Genomic DNA, 17821 nt, shown 5'->3' on the forward strand with positions numbered 1-17821 from the left:
GAGCTCCCTCTCTCAATGGCTGCCTTTCGGCTCTGGGATCGGGCAGGTCCTTGGCATGAATCAGTGCCTCCCACCAGCAGCTGCGTGGGAAGGAAAATAAATATTCTGTTGGAGTAGGCATCAGCGAGGCCATTGACACCAAACATCCTGGAGGAGCTCCAAGACGAGGAAAGCGGGGAATGACTTAATAGCAGGAGGATTCGTCAAGGATGACAAAATAGTTTGGATGAGGCACTGATGTAAGGTTCATTCTGGGAACAGCGAGGAAGCGCTTGCTGCCTGTCAGACTACGTCCAGAGCTGAGCCCCAGGGCAGCCCAGGTGGCTGGTCTCAGCAGGGCCAGTCACCCCTCGGGGACAACGAGGGACGCTGGTCCAGCTCAACTGGAAAATACCCAAGCCAAAGCGCTCAAATCTCTTCACGGCCCTCGGGTGGGCTCTGAATCTGGGCGGCGCAGCGGGGAAACCCCTCGGGCACTGGCTGTCAAGTCCTCACCTTGTCCTGTGTTCCTCCTACTTGGCGGATCAATTCTGGCCCCACTGGTCATACCCTATGGGGCTCATATAATTCTCCATCTTTTACTCCACTTACACATTTCACCTAAAGATTTCATGGGATCTTGTATACACACAGCCCTGAAGGGTGTTGTTGGTTTTAGATGTTGTCCTAACCCAGGCTCAGAGCACTACTCGTCTGCTGTGAGCCAGGACTTCATTGAACAAGCAGAAGGGAAGGAACCCTTGGATTTGTTTTGCAGCGGAAGCACCAAATGCCTTTGCAAAAGCAGCCCCCACATACTACCAGAGCACTCAGTGGGATGAAGAGGGAGGGGAGCCATAGGAGGAGGGGGAAGGGTTTGACACTGAAAGAGGGGAGATTGAGATGAGATCTGGGGAAGAAATCCTTTGCTGTGAGGGTGGTGAGACCCTGGCCCAGGTTGCCCAGAGAAGCTGTGGCTGCCCCATCCCTGGAGGGGTTCAAGGCCAGGTTGGAGGGAGCTTGGATCAACCTGGTCTGGTGGGAGGTGTCCCACCTCCCCACCCCCCCCAACCCAAACCATTCTATGATTCTATGATTGATTCCATGACTCTATGAACAGAGGCGTCAGCAGGCTTGTGGGCAGCCCAAAGCTCAGGTCTGGCTTCCTGGGAATAGCCCTGGGATGGCACAGGGCAGGAGGCTGCAGGGGTCCATGGCGAGAGATGGAGTGGAGACAGGTGGACGGAACACGGGCTGTGGAGGGGACACCTTTGCTGCTTCAGGCAGGGTCATTGCAACAAGGGAGGACACAAATGCGACTTGCACGTGTGCAACCTTCCTAATGGGAATCAAGAGTCCCTGCTCTCCCTTCTATGCAAATTGCCAGAGCCACAGTAGCTTGACTTAGGGGAAGTTGGGGAAATTCGCTCCTACAGCTCTTGAAGCAGGCAGGAAGCAGAGGGCAAGAGGGCGCCGAGAGCCCCGGGGACCCCCCTGCCCATCAGCTCTGCTCTAGGATCATGCAGCCGGCCCCAGGGAGCAGGGGGAAATGACAACTCAGAGGGGTGTTTCCTGCTGCGTACCTCGCAAGCACCACCTGCAAGCCCGGAGCGTGCACTCAGCATGGGCAGCAACTGGCACAAGAGTTTCATTTTGGGTGTATTTTTTTCCCCACAGGCTAAATGTTGGGTGGTTACAGCCAAGTCTGCTTTTGAAACCCTGACCCAAAGCAGCCCAGCTGTCTACTGCGCTCATGGTGGTGGAGCATGTTAGGGTACAACATGGTCCAGGGCCAACTGGTTCCTCGCCTCCAGGGAAAAGGTTCTTTCCTGCCTTAAATAATGCAGTGGAGAAAAAATACAATGATGGGGTTGGTCACAGAAGCAAACAAAGCGAATGGAGAGAAGCCAAGAGCAAAGTGCCTCTGAGAAGATGATCTGCGCTTTGTCGAGTGCTGAAACCATCCAAGTGTCAACGCCAAGTCAAGCGCAAGCCAGGCAGAGAGGAAAGCACTTCACCCGCTCCAAAGGAAATGCAATTTCTCAGAAGTTATTGCACAAGCTGGGGAGAAACGTAGAGAACGTGGGACATTTCCATGAGGGCCTCATACCACTCTTGGTACTTAAACATCCAGGAAAAAATGTTCTTTACCTGGAAGAAGCCATCATCTATCCACCCATGGATGCCCACACTTCCAGGCCACTATTGCAGCCCCTCCGAGAGCAGCTAAGCAGAGTTAGATCAAAACTGATGAGCCTCTGACTGTGCTCCTGGGGCTTCTTCCAGCCACGGAAAGCAAAAAACCCCAACACCCAAAGGGCAACAGGGCTGAAAATTCTTGAAATACTTTAAATTGAGGGAACAGCAACATGACAGGAGAAGACAGATATTTCACACAGTAACAGGTACCCAGAGAGTGTAAACTTGGCAGCGTATTGGGGTCATGGCAGCAGCAAAGCTGGGCCATGAACATTGGGACCAGCCATGGCTAAGGGCAGGAACACCTGCACAGGAGCGTTCATCCTTTCCTACAGGCAGGAATACGGCAGGGGGGGAGTGAGGGCACTCCAAAAGCACAAGGCCTTTGGAGTAAGAGCATGGCCCGATTCATGTCTTTGACTTCAGAAGCGGTGAAAAATAACCACAGCGCAAAGCCTTTCTATATGTAACTGCCACAACTACTTGAGCTTAGATACCCTAGACAGAGTTTCCCTCCCATCCCAGGAGGGAATTTCAAGCTTCATGATCTTTCATTTGGTTTCTACAAAGGCTCCCCAAACACATAATTTCTGGTTTTATTTGCTAACACCACAAGTTTCCTCTCCTTCATTTCACAGCAGGTGGGGGGGCTCTTTCTGCAAAGGCAGTGACTCTGTAAGTGCTTTGCAGTAGCATTTCCAGCCACGCAAAGAGAATCAGTTTGACCAAGTCTTTACACACCACGTCCCAGGACACCAGTTTATCACCCACCCAAACAAGTGCTGAACTGAGAGGTATCCCCTATCCACTTTCCTTGCAGGTAATTTACCCTTCCTCAAAACTTTGCCTCTCAGTTACCTACTGTACAAATTAGCGCAGACACAGGAATCACAGAATCACATGGGGTTGGAAGGGACCTCTGGAGATCATCTAGTCCAACCCCCCTGCCAAAGCAGGTCCACCCAGAGCAGGTTGCACAGGAACATGTCCAGGTGGGTTTGGAATGTCTCCAGAGAAGGAGACTCCACCACCTCTCTGGACAGCCCATTCCAGGGCTCTGCAACCCTCACAGCAAAGAAGTTCCTCCTCATGTTTAGGTGCAACTTCTTATATGCAAGTTTGTGCCCATTTCCTCTTGTCCTGTCCCTGGGCACCACTGAAAAAAAGACCGGCCCCATCCTCTTGACACCCTCCCTTGAAGTATTTATAGGCATTGATCAGATCCCCCCTCAGTCTTCTCTTCTCTAGACTAAAAAGACCCAAGTCCCTCAGCCTCTCAGAATCACAGAATCACCTAGGTTGGAAGGGACCTTTTAAGATCATCTAGTCCAACCGATGAAAAAAAAAAAAAAAAAAAAAAAAAAAACCAAACACATAACACCCACAAACAAACCACACACACCACCACACCACCCAACACTAATCCATATTCCCAAGCACCATGTCAACTCCTCTCTTGAATACCTCCAGGGATGGTGCCTCAACCACCTCCCTGGGCAGCCCATTCCAATGCCTGACAACCCTTTCAGTAAAGAAATATTTCCTAATATCTAACCTGAACTTCCCCTGGCGTAACTTGAGGCCATTGCCTCTTGTCCTATCATCTGTAACTTGGGAGAAGAGACCGACCCCCGCCTCTCTACAGCCTCCTTTCAGGTAGTTGTAGAGAGCGATAAGGTCTCCCCTCAGTCTCCTCTTCCCCAGACTGAACAACCCCAGCTCCCTCAGCCTCTCCTCGTAAGACTTGTGCTCCAGACCCCTCACCAGCTTCGTTGCCCTTCTCTGGACCTGCTCCAGCACCTCAATGTCTTTCCTGTGGTAGGGGGCCCAAAGCTGGACGCAGTACTCGAGGTGGGGTCTCACCAGTGCCCAGTACAGGGGGACGATCACCTCTCGGGTCCTACTCACTACACTGTTCTTGATACAGGCCAGGATGCTGTTGGCCTTTTTGGCCACCTGGGCACACTGCTGGCTCATGTTCAGCCGACAGTCGACCAACACCCCCAGGTCCTTTTCTGCCAGGCAGCTCTCCAGCCATTCTTCCCCAAGCCTGTAGCGCTGCCTGGGGTTGTTGTGACCCAAGTGCAGGACCCGGCACTTGGCCTTATTGAACCTCATTCCGTTGGTCTCAGCCCATCCAGCCAGCCTGTCTAGGTCCCTCTGCAAAGCCTCTCTACCCTCCAGCAGATCAACACTCCCACCCAACTTGGTGTCGTCTGCAAACTTACTGAGGGTGCACTCGATCCCCTCGTCCAGATCATTGATAAAGATGTTGAAGAGAACCGGCCCCAGTACCGAGCCCTGTGGGACACCACTCGTGACCGGTCGCCAACTGGACTTCATTCCATTCACCACCACTCTCTGGGCCCGGCCCTCCAGCCAGTTTTTTACCCAGCAGAGAGTATACCCATCTAAGCCATGAGCATCCAGTTTCTCCAGCAGAATACTGTGGGACACTGTATCAAAGGCCTTGCTAAAGTCTAGGTAGATAACATCCACAGCCTTTCCTTCATCCACCAAGCGAGTCACTTTGTCATAGAACTCTCCTCATAAGAGAGATGCTCCAGGCCCCTCATCATCTTTGTAGCCCTCTGCTGTACCCTCTCCAGCAGTTCCCTGTCCTTCTTGAACTGGGGAGCCCAGAACTGGACACCATGCTCCAGATGGGGCCTCACCAGGGCAGAGCAGAGGGGCAGGATGACCTCTCTCCACCTGCTGGTCACACTCTTCCCGATGCACCCCAGGATGCCATTGGCCTTCTTGGCCACAAGGGCACATTGTTGGCTCATGGTCATCCTGTTGTCCACCAGGACTCCTACGTCTTTCTTCTCAGAGCTGCTCTCCAGCAGGTCAGCCCCCAACCTGTACTGGTGCCTGGGGTTATTCCTTCCCAGATGCAGGACCCTACACTTGCCTTTATTGAAGTACCTCAGGTTCCTCTCTGCCCAACTCTCCAGCCTGTCCAGGTCTCACCGTATGGCGGCACAGCCTTCCGGTGTGTCACCAGACATTCCGGAGTCAATCAGACTCATACTCCAAAGAAACCACATACAGTTAAAAAACCCACTCTTCTCTAGAGAAAACCTGCATCAAATTTACCACCTGCTCCAGAGATGTTTATTCCGAGGGGCTCTGTCTTTGCCCTTCCTTCTGTCTCAGCGTGAGACACACATCTATTTTTGGCAGGTTTATTGGCATGAGCTGAGCGTTGTATCTGGAAGTGAGCAGCACAGAGAAGCACTGCAGGCGCTCCTGACTGTGCGAGGCCCAAACTTCTCCACAGACTGCGTGCTTTGGTAGCATGGAGCTTAGCGGGGCCTCTGTGAGATGCCAGCCAAGATTTGTAGATGTGAGTCATGATCCCGATGTTTCAGCTGCATCCAGCCTATTCTGCCTACGTTGCTCTTTAAAATGAGTTTCATGCTCTCCTCTGCCGGTATCTATCTCCACGCTCCTTCAGCAGCCGCCTGTTCTCTATTTTGTCATCATTTGCGTCTCATTTCCTACAGGGCTGAAGAGTAATGAGTCCTCTTATCCCTTTTCTTGCCGCATCACAAATTTCTAATAAGAAATCCTGGATGTCACAGGCAGTGCCTACACAGCCCCGAGAGCCTGGAGGAGATGAAGCAGAAGCACGACCTCTCCAGAGGCACCTCACGTCCTGCCTGGCCCCTGGTGCGCAGAGAAGCAGGACCCCAGATTAACTTCCTTCATGGACACACACCTTCCAAACTAAGATTGCCTCATTTTACCACCATTTAAAACAACAAGTGAACAGCTATTCCCTAGAATGTTTTCTAAATCTCATTCAAAAAGCAGATACAAAGCCAGCAGCTCAGGTTTTTCCAGGCCACAGGAGGAGCACCCTGCACGCACCCTTTCTCCTCAGAGCCCCAAAGAGGGGCTCCAGGCAGATCCCTCACATTTGTTATGAGTGGGGAAGGCCATGGTCGGCTCTGGGGCTGATCTAGGGTCGGACTAGAGTCCATTAGGGCTTCTTTTCCATCAAAACCCAGCAGGTATCTCTCAAACATCAGTAGCAGCAGGACTCTCCTAAAGAACAGGAACCTCAGGTTTTGATCCAAGCTTTCTTTGTGGAAATTGTATGGGTTTGGCTTTTTTTTTTTCTTTTTTTTTTTTTTTAAATCTGAATAGGAGACCAGGTGGTTTCAGAGCTAATCCAAAGAAAAGACCAAATCATCACCAAACCCAGTACAACTGAAGGGATTCAGACATTGTCCTCCGACTCCTCCAGCTCTCTCTTTCTGGGATGTTATTTCCCTTAAAATGGCAGTTAAAAATATGAGTTTACATGTGAGTTAACTGTGCGCAACAGCATAAATGCTGGCAAAAAATTATAAGCAACAACATCCGATTCACACTGAAGATCTTCCTTCCTCCCTGTACATCCTTAGCAATAGCTCCCCACATCCGTCAGCGTTAGTGCCCTCGGAGCGGTGGTGGATCTGTGGTGGTTAAGCACCGCGAGCTGGCAGGGAGAGGCCAGTACTGTTACTGCAATTACTGACAGCACACTCAAGAGCACGTTTGTTTTTTCCAGCTGTATCTATTGCTGAAGCAGCTGGTATTACCTTTCTCCATAATTTTTGCCCGCAGGATGCTTTTCTCTGGCTTCTGACAGACCAGCACCGGTGGATATATTTACTACTACAGAAATGGGGGGTCCTCATCTCAACTCCTTTTTTTTCCCCTAGCACCATTAACTTGAGTAGCTGGGGGAGCAGCTGAGGGTCTGCTCCAATGTTTTGTGTGTCCTCCAGCACATGAACACCACCCATGCCATAAAAGCAAGCAAGCAACACATCCAGGAGAGCCACCAAGAAGCCAGATGTATCAGTTTCATGATGACTCAAGGACAGCAACCTAAACCCAGACAGTTCCAGTATAAATCTATTTGCAAAGAGTGATTACACCGAGTTGAAAGCTCTTGGCCATAATTTGCAGCCATCTGGGCCAGCAGGGCCTCCTCCTGCTCTGGTTGAAGTCAGCAGCAAAATTTCCATTGCCTTTGCCGGGAACACCTGCAGAGCACAGGAGTGGTGCCACCCTGCCGGGGGCAGCAGGGCAGGAACAGCAGCCCCATGTGCAAGGGCAGCAGGATTCCGTCGGGCACCAAACACAGACTCCGTGCTGGGGTCTGGCCAGGAAAGGGAACTGATGAGAGGTCTCAGCAGCTGGGACTGGCAAGATAAAAGTAATCTCCAAACCGAAATGCTGCAGAGCACATGCTAAAACTGGTGCAAGCGGTGCGGCTGTACTGGAGTAACTGCATTAGCTGGGAACCTTGATGTTGACCTTCAAGATCCCAACTGTCCTTTCTTCTTCGCCCATACGCTGTCACCTTCTGTACATCCCTCCTTCTTGCTCTCCATGTTTGCTTGAACATGTCCATGCTGGAGAATGAATGGCTTCTCCAGCCAGCAAGCAATATCACCACAGCAAAGCACCCCTTCAGTGGACAAACCACTGGGTGGACAAACCAGTGGGTGGAAACCATGCACAAAGGCACATGTCTTCCTGGCAGAGGGAAGAAGCCACTGAGGCAGGAGATAGGAGGCCTCCAAGAGAGAAATTTGAAGTGGTTGTGGGGGGGTTCGTTGCTCTGTTGCTGGCTGACATCAGGCTCTTTGGGCTCAGAGAGATCTGTTCCATTTTAAAGCCAAGAATCTCATTAGCACCATCGTGAAAGACAGAAAAGAACTGGAGGCTGGCGGAGGGGTGATGGTGGGGAGGAGAACAGGACAGAAGTGCTGTCAAGATGTGTTTAAACACAGCCTGGGAGCACTCTGCCCTGTTGGGACAGCCTCGCTGACCCAGGGATGGGCTGCCTCCTTCCCCTGTCTGTAGGGTGAGTGACTGGAGGCCACGGCCAGGAGAGCAGCTGCCCAAAAGCTCAACACAATGCACCTACTCACCCCCCTGTACCCCTGGGGCAGCTTTCCCCCTGCCAAATCCCTCCTGCTCCTCCTTGAGCTCTCCCTCTTCTGGCGTCCGTCCTCCTCCTCTCTCCCATCACTGGCCAGACACTGCTGTTTGTGGGCAGCAACAGCTCTGGCCAAGTCCCTGCCTCTCCAGCTGGCAGCAGAAGACAAGGTGCCCGTGGCTGTGTTTGCAGGGGTGGGAAGTGCGTTGGCTGTGGTTACACAGCTCTGCAGTGCTGAGGGCTGCTTTGACACAGGGTCCTGGCAGTCCTACACATTTGAAGCTAATTGGTCCTTGAAAGCTGCTTTTCCACCTTTCTGAAGACTCCATTGCAAGAAGTAGCCTGTGAAAGAGCCATTTACTGGATCCAGAACAAGGGTAGATTCCCCCATTAGGCTGAGAAAAATCACAAAAGCAACACACAAAATAAGCAAAGAATCAACAAAAACAGGAGGAAAAAAGAACCCAACTCAGTTAATTCGAAACAACACATCTTAGTTATAACTGCAGATCAGCTTCAGAAACGCAAACAGACATAAGTTAGGCCCCCTGTGCTGTTGCTCACCAGAGGTAATATTCATTATTACAATTTCTTCTATGTAGCATCATAAAATACCAAATAGGACTGTGCTGCTTTCAAGTACAGCCTCTTCAGGGCAACTGGGGAGTCTGGCTTGGAACACCTGGCAAAGGAGAGAGACGCATTCTTCCCTCCATGTCTTGAAGAAATTGAGGAGAGATGTTTATCAAGGAAATGAGTAATACAAACGCTTTGGCTTTCATCAGGCTTGGCAATACATACAGCAGGTTCCAGCACAGGTTTGTAAAAAATTAATTAGCAGTGAGTAGGAAAAGGAGTGATGAGTCTTATTCTCTGTGCTGCAGTCTTGTTTAACCTAATAAAAGTGATTGAACTATAAGATCCCAGTGAAACACCTCCTAAAATTAAGTGTTTCTCCAGAAATGGAGCTCTTAATTTCACAGCAGGAATGATCAAATATTCTAAACTCTATCACGTTTTGGCTCCTAACAACAGATACCTGACAAGACTGTCAGACTCCCCTAAAATTTTAGCTTGTTTTGTTATCATTAAAAATCAATGGGATTTTGGAGCCTAATTTATCCAGCTGAGCTCTGCTTCTGTAAGCACTTAAAATATGAAAATCTGCCATAAAATAATTAGGTTTATTCTAAATTTTAATGAAAATCTAACAATAAAAGTTTGGAGAAGACAAAGCTCTGGATTTTTCCAGCAGGTTTCTTTGCCTTGCAAGCCCCTCGAGCAAGCCATGAATCAAAGCCAAAACTCCACCAAAGCAGTGGGCCTGGCAACCCTGGTAAGGGCTACCCTGTAACTATCTTCTTTCACCCTGTCTGTGTTAGAGCCTGAGACATCATTCCAGAAGAGAACATTCCTAAGAACAGCCACAGTCTGTAAAGCAGAGCTCTAATGACTGACAGCCTGTCCCGAGAGGGACGGGAAGCTCTGCATGCTCCTGGTCACCACTTTGAAGGGCTCCCGCACGCTGAGCAGAGGGGACTGACTTGCAGCCTCACGCGACAGCAGCACCCTTCCCACCAAGGCTTTGGCAGAGGGAGCCCAGTCCCGCATCCCTCGTGCAGCTGTTTTCCTTGGGGATTCACTCCCAGTTTCCAGAAGCACAAAGCAAAGGAGAATTCAGCCTGCCAAATTCCTAGTGATGTGTCAGACCCAGAGCACTTTAAATTCCCCAGGTGGCAGCGACCAAAACCAACTGCTGGGAATTAGTCCTTCAGGTCACCTCTTAGTGTCATAGGGTAAGTGACAGTCACAACTCAAGCTGGGCAACCAGTGCATCGGGCCAGTTCCCACTGCAGCCAGCCGTGATCTTACCAACTAAAATCAGAGCAAGAAGGTTCTGGGTATAAACAGCAGCAGAACTTGTTAGAAGCAGCAAACCTCTGCTGTAACCAACCAATGCCAGATGATCACTACTGGAGACCAACCACCTCCATGGTTCAAACATCTCACAGAACATTCTCCCTCATCCATCAACACACCAGGAAAGTAATCACAAGGTCTTGTGCAGTGCCAGCAGAGATAAGAGTGTACTCAAGCAATGAGCACTGGCTTCCTCTCTGGGAAAGCTCTGCGCCTTATTTTCTTTTTCACCCCATGGCAGCAGAAATCAGCAGGGACTAACAGGTAGGGGGAGAGCTGGAGAAAGCAGCATTGCCCTACAAAATCAATCAAGCGACCCACAGCCTTGGGTATGCCAAGATGTGAGCCCCGCTCTTCCTAGATCCTCTCCATCTTACAGCAGGCAGGTACCAGGGCAGCTGGCACCACCTCTGCAGCTTCCCCAGGAACACCTCTGCAGAGCCTTTACTCAGGAATCTATTTCAGGCTGCTCTTAAACCAGCTCATATAGATCAGAAAAAATCCCCAGTCTGCTCAGCTGGTGCATTTGAAGTGTTAGAAACATCACCAAGGCGATGAGGCGATGAAGCTTTTCTTTTTTTTTTTTTTTTTTTATCCCTCCTGTTAGAAAAAACACACAACTTTCTCAGAAGCTGTATTTCCTCTCTCCTTCATGCACACACACTTTATCTGTTGAAAAAGCTCGCCCGCACTGCAATTGTGATCTGTGGGATCATATGTCTGTTGGTAAACACACACAGGCTGCCCGTGGAAGCACAGCGTCAGTCAAGTACAGAACAAAATCTTAAGTTCCCTCCCCAGGTCTGGGCGCGCTGTGCCAAGCTCGGTCAATCAGTCGGTTATAGTCAACAGCACTTGGACATCCTTGCCCACACAGGGCCCGAGTTTGGGCTGGGCCACTCTTCACCTGGGGTAGGGCTGTACGTCAATTAAAAAGCCTGGTAGGTATAAACCATCACATTTGATGTCCCAGCAACAGACTGTATCACCTGTCACCCATCCTGATCAGTCAACACATCCCAAGCAGTTCCACAGGGACCAGAGGTGCTCCTTGCGCGGTGCTGCCACAGAGACCAGGGTGGCAAGGTCTGCTCCAGATCAACCCCTCTGTGGAATACGTGGTGTTGAAGGTGGTGCTAAGAGGAACAGTGTCTCTCCAAGAAAGTCACCTGGTTTTGGCCTGAAAGCAAGGCTCCAATGACAGGAACAAACCAGCACCTTGCTCACTTCTCATGTGATGCTTCAGGGCTATGTTCTGTCCGTGTTTGTTTCAAGAGGAACTGCAGGACGTCATCTGAGAGTCCAGGTGTTTTCTTTCCGTCTTCCAAGACAACTTCTCCCTCATCTGGCTTTGTAAAACAAGCAGTAGTGGGGTGGTTTGGAAAGATCTTACACCCATCTCTGTTCAAGACCACCTGGGCCATTTGCAGGCAACGCAACGCATATTTTGTTCCATCCCGGTTTGCCAGCTCTGAAATCTTCTGCGACAGACATCGTGATGCAGCCTCGTAGGTGGGATCCATTCCGTCTGGCCGTTTTCTGCAGTACATTTTGTAGAAATCATCAAGAGATTTCCTGACACTGGTGTCTTCTGCACTGTCATGTTCATACATCCATGAGAAAGCAGCATCATTAGCTTCAGTGGGCTCACACAGCCCTGCTTTTGGATAACATCTCACGTTTGCTCTCTCAGAGCCTCCAGCAAAAAAGCTCCCAGGAGATGCAGAGGGTAGATTGCTCTCTCCTGCAAGCACAAGATCAATGAAACTCATTAGTCACCAGGTCATTCCTGTGGCAAAATCTTTTTTTGTCCCCCCTCACTGCAGCCTGGCAGACAGGCTCTGTGCAGGGGCTGAGCTAAGTACTGCTTTCCACTTGGCAGCAGAAGGGCTTGCTGCACAGATTCATACAAGATGCACTGTATTTGGGGATCTCATAGTTGTCCCAGCCTCACCCCACTGCAGTGTGACCTACCTCCTAGCTCCTCTCAGTCATACTTCCAAAGAGGTGGGAATTGGGATCCTCTGCTGCTGGAGACAACGGCTGTCCACCAGGGAAGTCCAGTTTGCAGCTGAAGCAGTTCTGCCTCTGTCTCCTTTTTCTCCCTTCATCCCCGTGTCTAATTCTTCCCTTTTCATAGTTCTTAATTTTACCCCTACAGCACCATGTGCAGTCCTGTCCGTCAGCTTTCAGCCAGATCTAGAGCCCCCAGACCAACACTGTTACGGTGACTGCAGAGAGTTTGGGAACGGGGACTGCAAAAGGAGACCTTCTGCTTTCCCATGAAGACCCATTTTTTGCAGCCCAACTGCACTAAACACTCTTCCCACATCCTGCAGGAATTTTTATAGATAACATTTACATAAAGGCTGAGGACTCATTCTCGCATAGCTCTTCTCCTCCTTCCTTGCTGACCCACATCTCTGGATCACAGTCAGGGCTATGGCTCTCTTCCACTGATTGCATCCCCAATGCACTTCCACTGATTGCATCCCCAATGCAATCAAGGGAGACGCTTTGTACTTGCTTATAATTAACACAGCATCAGCAGAGAGACTCTTGGCAGTGATGTGACCAGGATGATCAGCAAGCCACACACAGGTGCAGGTAGGATGATCCCCCATAAAAAGACCTTGAATGAGGCTCTGGTACCCAGGGAGTGCCTCTAACTGCAATCACATCCCCAAGTCCACCACGCCAGCCCATTTGCCAAACACCTGAGTCACCGAGAAGAACATTTTCCAGGACTCAGCCAGAGGCTGCCCAGGGATCATCGGCAACTGGCATAAGCAGGACACAGGGAGGCAGAAAATAGCTGAGTCTTTTCTAATTCTGTGAAATATGAAGCAGAGTGCAGTCCTTCACTTGGGTGAGAGACCATGTTTGAAGGAAATCTCAGCGCGGTGGCAGAAGGCTGCTCTTCCCCTCCCAGTAAACAAAGAGCTACCCTCCCCTTCCTGAGAGGTCAGAGATTCATTAAAATGAAATTAAGATGTCTGTTCAGTCATGCTGTACACGGCCTCTTTCTTCCTCCCCCTACTTTCTATCTTTGATCTTTCTTTTCAATTTCACTTCATCTTCAATTCTGCAATTTTACATAGAACTCTCCCTCCTCTTGCAATGTGTCATTTCCAATGCAGTACAAAGAAAAGCTTAGTGGCCTTCTCTTAACATCGATATTCACCCTCAGAGCAGCAAATCAGAGCTAATCAGAGAGAACAGGTCCATTTTGCCTCAGTAATTTCTCAGCCTTGGTGCCTCTGTTAAATTAGAACTGAAGCCTCATGCATCTCTGATGGTTCAGTCAAGTGGCACTTGCACTCAGGCTCCTGTGGCAATTGCAAACCCCTGCGCCGAGCTCTCAGCTCGCTTCTTCTGATGCACAGCTCACGGCCAGGTCCTGAAAAAGAGCAGCAGCCACCTCCAGCTACAAATCCCAGCCCTGCATGGTCTGGGAAGAGCAAAATCCTGTTGGTTTCGTGGTGTCAGGGGAGACCTTCGCAATGCTGTTCTGCCCTTCTCCTGCAATCTTAGATTGGATATTAGGAAAAATTTCTTCACTGAAAGGGTCATCAAGCCTTGGAACAGGCTGCCCAGGGAAGTGGTGGAGTCACCATCCCTGGAGGTATTTATAAGACAGGTAGACATGGTGCTGAGGGACATGGGTTAGTGGTGGATTTGGTAGTGCTGGGTTAACGGTTGGACTCAATGACCTTAAAGGTCTTTTCCAATGTAAATTATTATTCTATTCTATTCTATTCTATTCTATTCTATTCTATTCTATTCTATTCTATGCCAGTATGATCTATAAAGAAGCCATCCTTTGTTGAAGCACCATCCACCGTAGAAGTGACCGGTAAGTACTTCAGGGGTATATTTTGGGGTTTGATTAGTCAGAAAGTACTCAATTATATTACTGGGAGAACAGTTTTCTTTCAGTTACTGATTCGAATTTATGTATCTCCATTTTTCAATATCAGTCCCTAACCTCTTAGTGGATTAATTTTGCAGCAAAGCCTTCTTAAGGCAAGACATAAAAAGTTAGACACAGAATTCCCAGAAACAATCTATATCCCACAAAGTAGTACCTTTCCTCAGCTTTCCTGACAATTTCCCAGTCCCTTCTCAAATTATGTGCCAAGACCAATCTTTGCAAATACGCTTTTCCTCCCTAAAAGATATCAGACGAGGCAGAGTCAGCCCCCTCCAAAGAGCCGATACTGCTGTTGTGATGCACAGATCTCCTGAATGATTTACAAACCACAGGGCACAAGCCCGGCAGCTGGATGCCTGCGGGGTCCAGAAAAAGCTTCTCAGCTGGGGCACACGTGCAGCACACAGACACGCCACGCAGGCCAGCAAACACGCTGTGAAAGGCAAAGGCAGCATTAAACTAATCAATCCCTTTCCCTTTCCATGCACGCGCACCTCTCAGGAAAGCTGGGATTCCCTGAGAGCACACAGCACTGTTACTTCAAAGCTTAGACCTCTCTGGCCAGTTCCCAGTAGCATGAAAATTGTAGTTTTATGAACTCTATTCTTCCACGCTAAACTTAACGCCACAGCTGTCTCACACCCTTGTGCTGGCTTGACGCAGCACCTACAGAAGTCAATGCAAAGATGAGCAGGGCTGAAATCTCCCACTCTGTTCACCTGTAACGGAGCTTCGCCACCACCACTACAAATTATTTTTAGTTATTTTCACTCACTTATACTACCAAACATGTGTTAAAGGGGAAAAAAAAAAAAAGAAAACCCCAAACAAAATAAAAGCCCAACAACTGAAACAGGTCATTACTCATGTCTTGATTTCATTCTCACATGATGGATAAGCATCAGTAAGAACATATACTATTTCATCTGCACCTCCACTCCACACTAATTGAAGTACAGCATTTTCAGCTTATTAGTAAAAGACCTGGGGGCTGATGAAAGGATATTCTTTGTGTTTATAAACCTGCTGATGAAAATTTAAAGCCTTCCATCTGGTACAAACACATAACCCTACCGCTCGAAGCGCTCAACCAAATCCTGCTTTGGACTTGGCTCACTTTCACTGACGCAACAACTCTGCAATATTGTTATTTGCCCTTCCACAAGAGCAGCTCACGTAGCCATTTAAGTCTCCATATAACTGTGTTCAACCACATACAGCCAGAGGGTAAAATAAGACATCCCTCAAACAGCAGAGCTCCAACACTGGTGTCTTTCTGGGGGAAGAAATGCCCCCAGATTCAGGTGGGCAGCAATCCCTGCAGCTGCTGGTGCCTCACTAGAGCTGGTCTTGCTGTGATCTCTGTCTCTGCCCCTTGCAGAGGCTTTGCTGGATGCCAGCAGCCGCTCATTCTCTCGTTACATCTGTAGCTGGGTTTGTCCAAGCCTCCTGCCCTCTCCCACGCCACCCAACTGCCTCCCGGGAACCCTGCATGTTGGACGTGGGCCTCCCCTCCTGCCCAGGACACAAAGGTCCATCCTGTTATGAGGGTCTGCGAGATTTATGCTGGAGATCTGAGTGTGGGAGAGCTCAACCCACAGTGTTTTGTCATCAGCAGTTCTGTGAAAAGGGCAATTACATCGTTGGTTTTAGGGCAGGAATCATTTGCCCTAAGGCTTAGAAATGACTCATCCCTGGCCCAGATGGAGCTGGAGTCCAAGTCCATCAAAATGAATGCCAATCCCATACCCACCCCAGAGCTGCTCTGGTGCTCTCAGGCGTTAGACACCGCTGCAGCAGCCATGGTAACAAGGGCAGCAAGTCCCGTCTCCAAAGGGTTCGAGCCCTTGACCCCTTTCAGCTGTCTGACTGACCACATGCCATGGAAAGCTCGGAGCACGGGCTGAATTTCTCTGGGTGCCTCTATTGCGCTGCCCTAAACACCGACCAAGAAAACTCTAAGACTGAGGAAAGTGAATTATTTTTTTGAACAGAACTAAATTAATCTGGAGACATACAAATTGCCCTTATGTTCACTGTAGTGACTGAAGTTCAACCAGATGTTGGTGAGATGATGCTAGAGCACATACCTATGATGTAAAGTCAATGATAGGGCTGTTATTCAGAGTCTCTTGGAGAGTGACAGAGCTTATTTAGGTACTCAACTCTGAGACGGTGCACTGAGAAAACACGTGTCTGCTTCCAGCTACAGCCACCCTGCTGGCTGCGAAGGCCTAAAAAAACCATTAAGACCAGCTTGTCTGAACAAATGTCCCCAAAGATTACCAGAGAATCGAACAACACAGCAGTGGAAAGGAAAAACAAAGGAAAGCAGAGAGCTAGATGAGAGAGGAATCCTCCTTGTGTGAAACTATCCCAAAATTCCTAATACTTTCCCTACTCTCCTTGGGAGTAGCTGGAGCTGAGCATAACTGAATATAGCTTTTTCTTCAGAGTAGCTGAAGAGCAGAAGCAGGAGACATGGTCTAGCTGGGGACACAAACTCCAGCTATGGACTCCCATGTCAGAGCTTAAATTACTGTCTTCCCTGAGGCACCACCACGATTTTATGCCAAGTTCAAGATCCACAAGAGATCACAGATCCTGTTTCTTGGCACATGGCAGTTAATTGGCGCTCCCAAATTTTTCCTCAGAGAGGGAGACAGAAGACTCTTCTCTGTCCATCACAAAATCAGCCACTCCTTGCCCTGGACACTGCAACCTCTACCTCAGTGTGCTCCTTCTATACACATGAGTCTTCTCCCCACTGTGACTCGTTACAGCTAAAGGCAGCACATTCTCAGCATCCCAGGGCAGTGATAAGTCACACGAGCAGGATACAAGTTAGCAGTTGTTTTTGGTTGATGGTACCCATGAAAAAAGGGCCATTCTTTTCCCATTAACCTGCAAGGACGCACCTGGAGTAAAAGCAATCACAGAATCACAGAATCATCATGGTTGGAAAGGACCTCTGAGATCACCAAGTCCAACCATACACACACAAAGCAATCCTACAATCTCGGGCACTAGAGCATGCCCTGAAGTGCCACGTCTACACGTTTCTTAAATACCTCCAGGGATGGGGACTCCACCACCTCCCTGGGCAGGCTGTTCCAGTGCCTGACCACCCTCTCAGGAAAGTCATTCTTCCTAATATCTAACCTAAACCTCCCCTGCTGCAACTTCAGACCATTTCCTCTGCTCCTGTCATTATTCCCTTGGGAGAAGAGGCCAACACCCACCTCTCTACAACCTCCTTTCAGGGAGTTGTAGAGGGCAATGAGGTCTCCCCTCAGCCTCCTCTTCTCCAAACTAAACGTGCCCAGTTCCCTCAGCCTCTCCTCGTATGACTGGTTCTCAATCATTCACAAATAAGAAGGGGTCCCTAATTCTGTGGTTGCTGTTAAGTGGTAAGTGCACAAAGATGCCATCCCTGAGGGCTGGTACAGCCCTCTCAGCACTCCTAGAAAATCCCGTCTTGCCTCACCATCAGGCACATCAATACAGCTTGGAAAAGTTAAAGCAGAGGCAATACTATTTGGGCTGGAGCAGAGCTCCCAACTGACAGCACATCTGTGCCAAATCACATCAGTTGGAGGATGCATCTATCCGCACAGGAGGCAAGAACAAGTCCCACGTGGCAGCAGAACTCCCTACGTGCCCGTGCACCTTACTCCTACACGTGCTGAGCACTTGAGACAGCTAATGCCCAGAAAACCATCTTTCTTTTTTGTTTTTTTTTTAACTTCCACCTGGTTGATTTCCAATGAGAGTGCATGTATCATCATGGTAATACAATTCCACTCTGCTCTGGGAAGAAATAAGAAATTTAGGGAGAATTTAGC

General features: G+C 49.3%; 1 protein-coding gene across 1 annotated transcript in view; it reads right to left on the reverse strand.

Moving 5' to 3' along the window:
• Positions 1–10641: 10641 nt before the first annotated feature.
• SHLD1 (shieldin complex subunit 1) overlaps positions 10642–17821 on the reverse strand; it is a 46141-nt gene continuing 38961 nt past the window's right edge. The window contains exon 5 of the mRNA XM_074150534.1: positions 10642–11786. Coding sequence (XP_074006635.1) covers positions 11266–11786 — 521 coding nt within the window. The 3' untranslated portion in view covers positions 10642–11265. The remainder of the gene's footprint in view (positions 11787–17821) is intronic.

This window comes from Numenius arquata, chromosome 7 (genome assembly GCF_964106895.1).
Source record: "Numenius arquata chromosome 7, bNumArq3.hap1.1, whole genome shotgun sequence".
NCBI lineage: Eukaryota > Metazoa > Chordata > Aves > Charadriiformes > Scolopacidae > Numenius > Numenius arquata.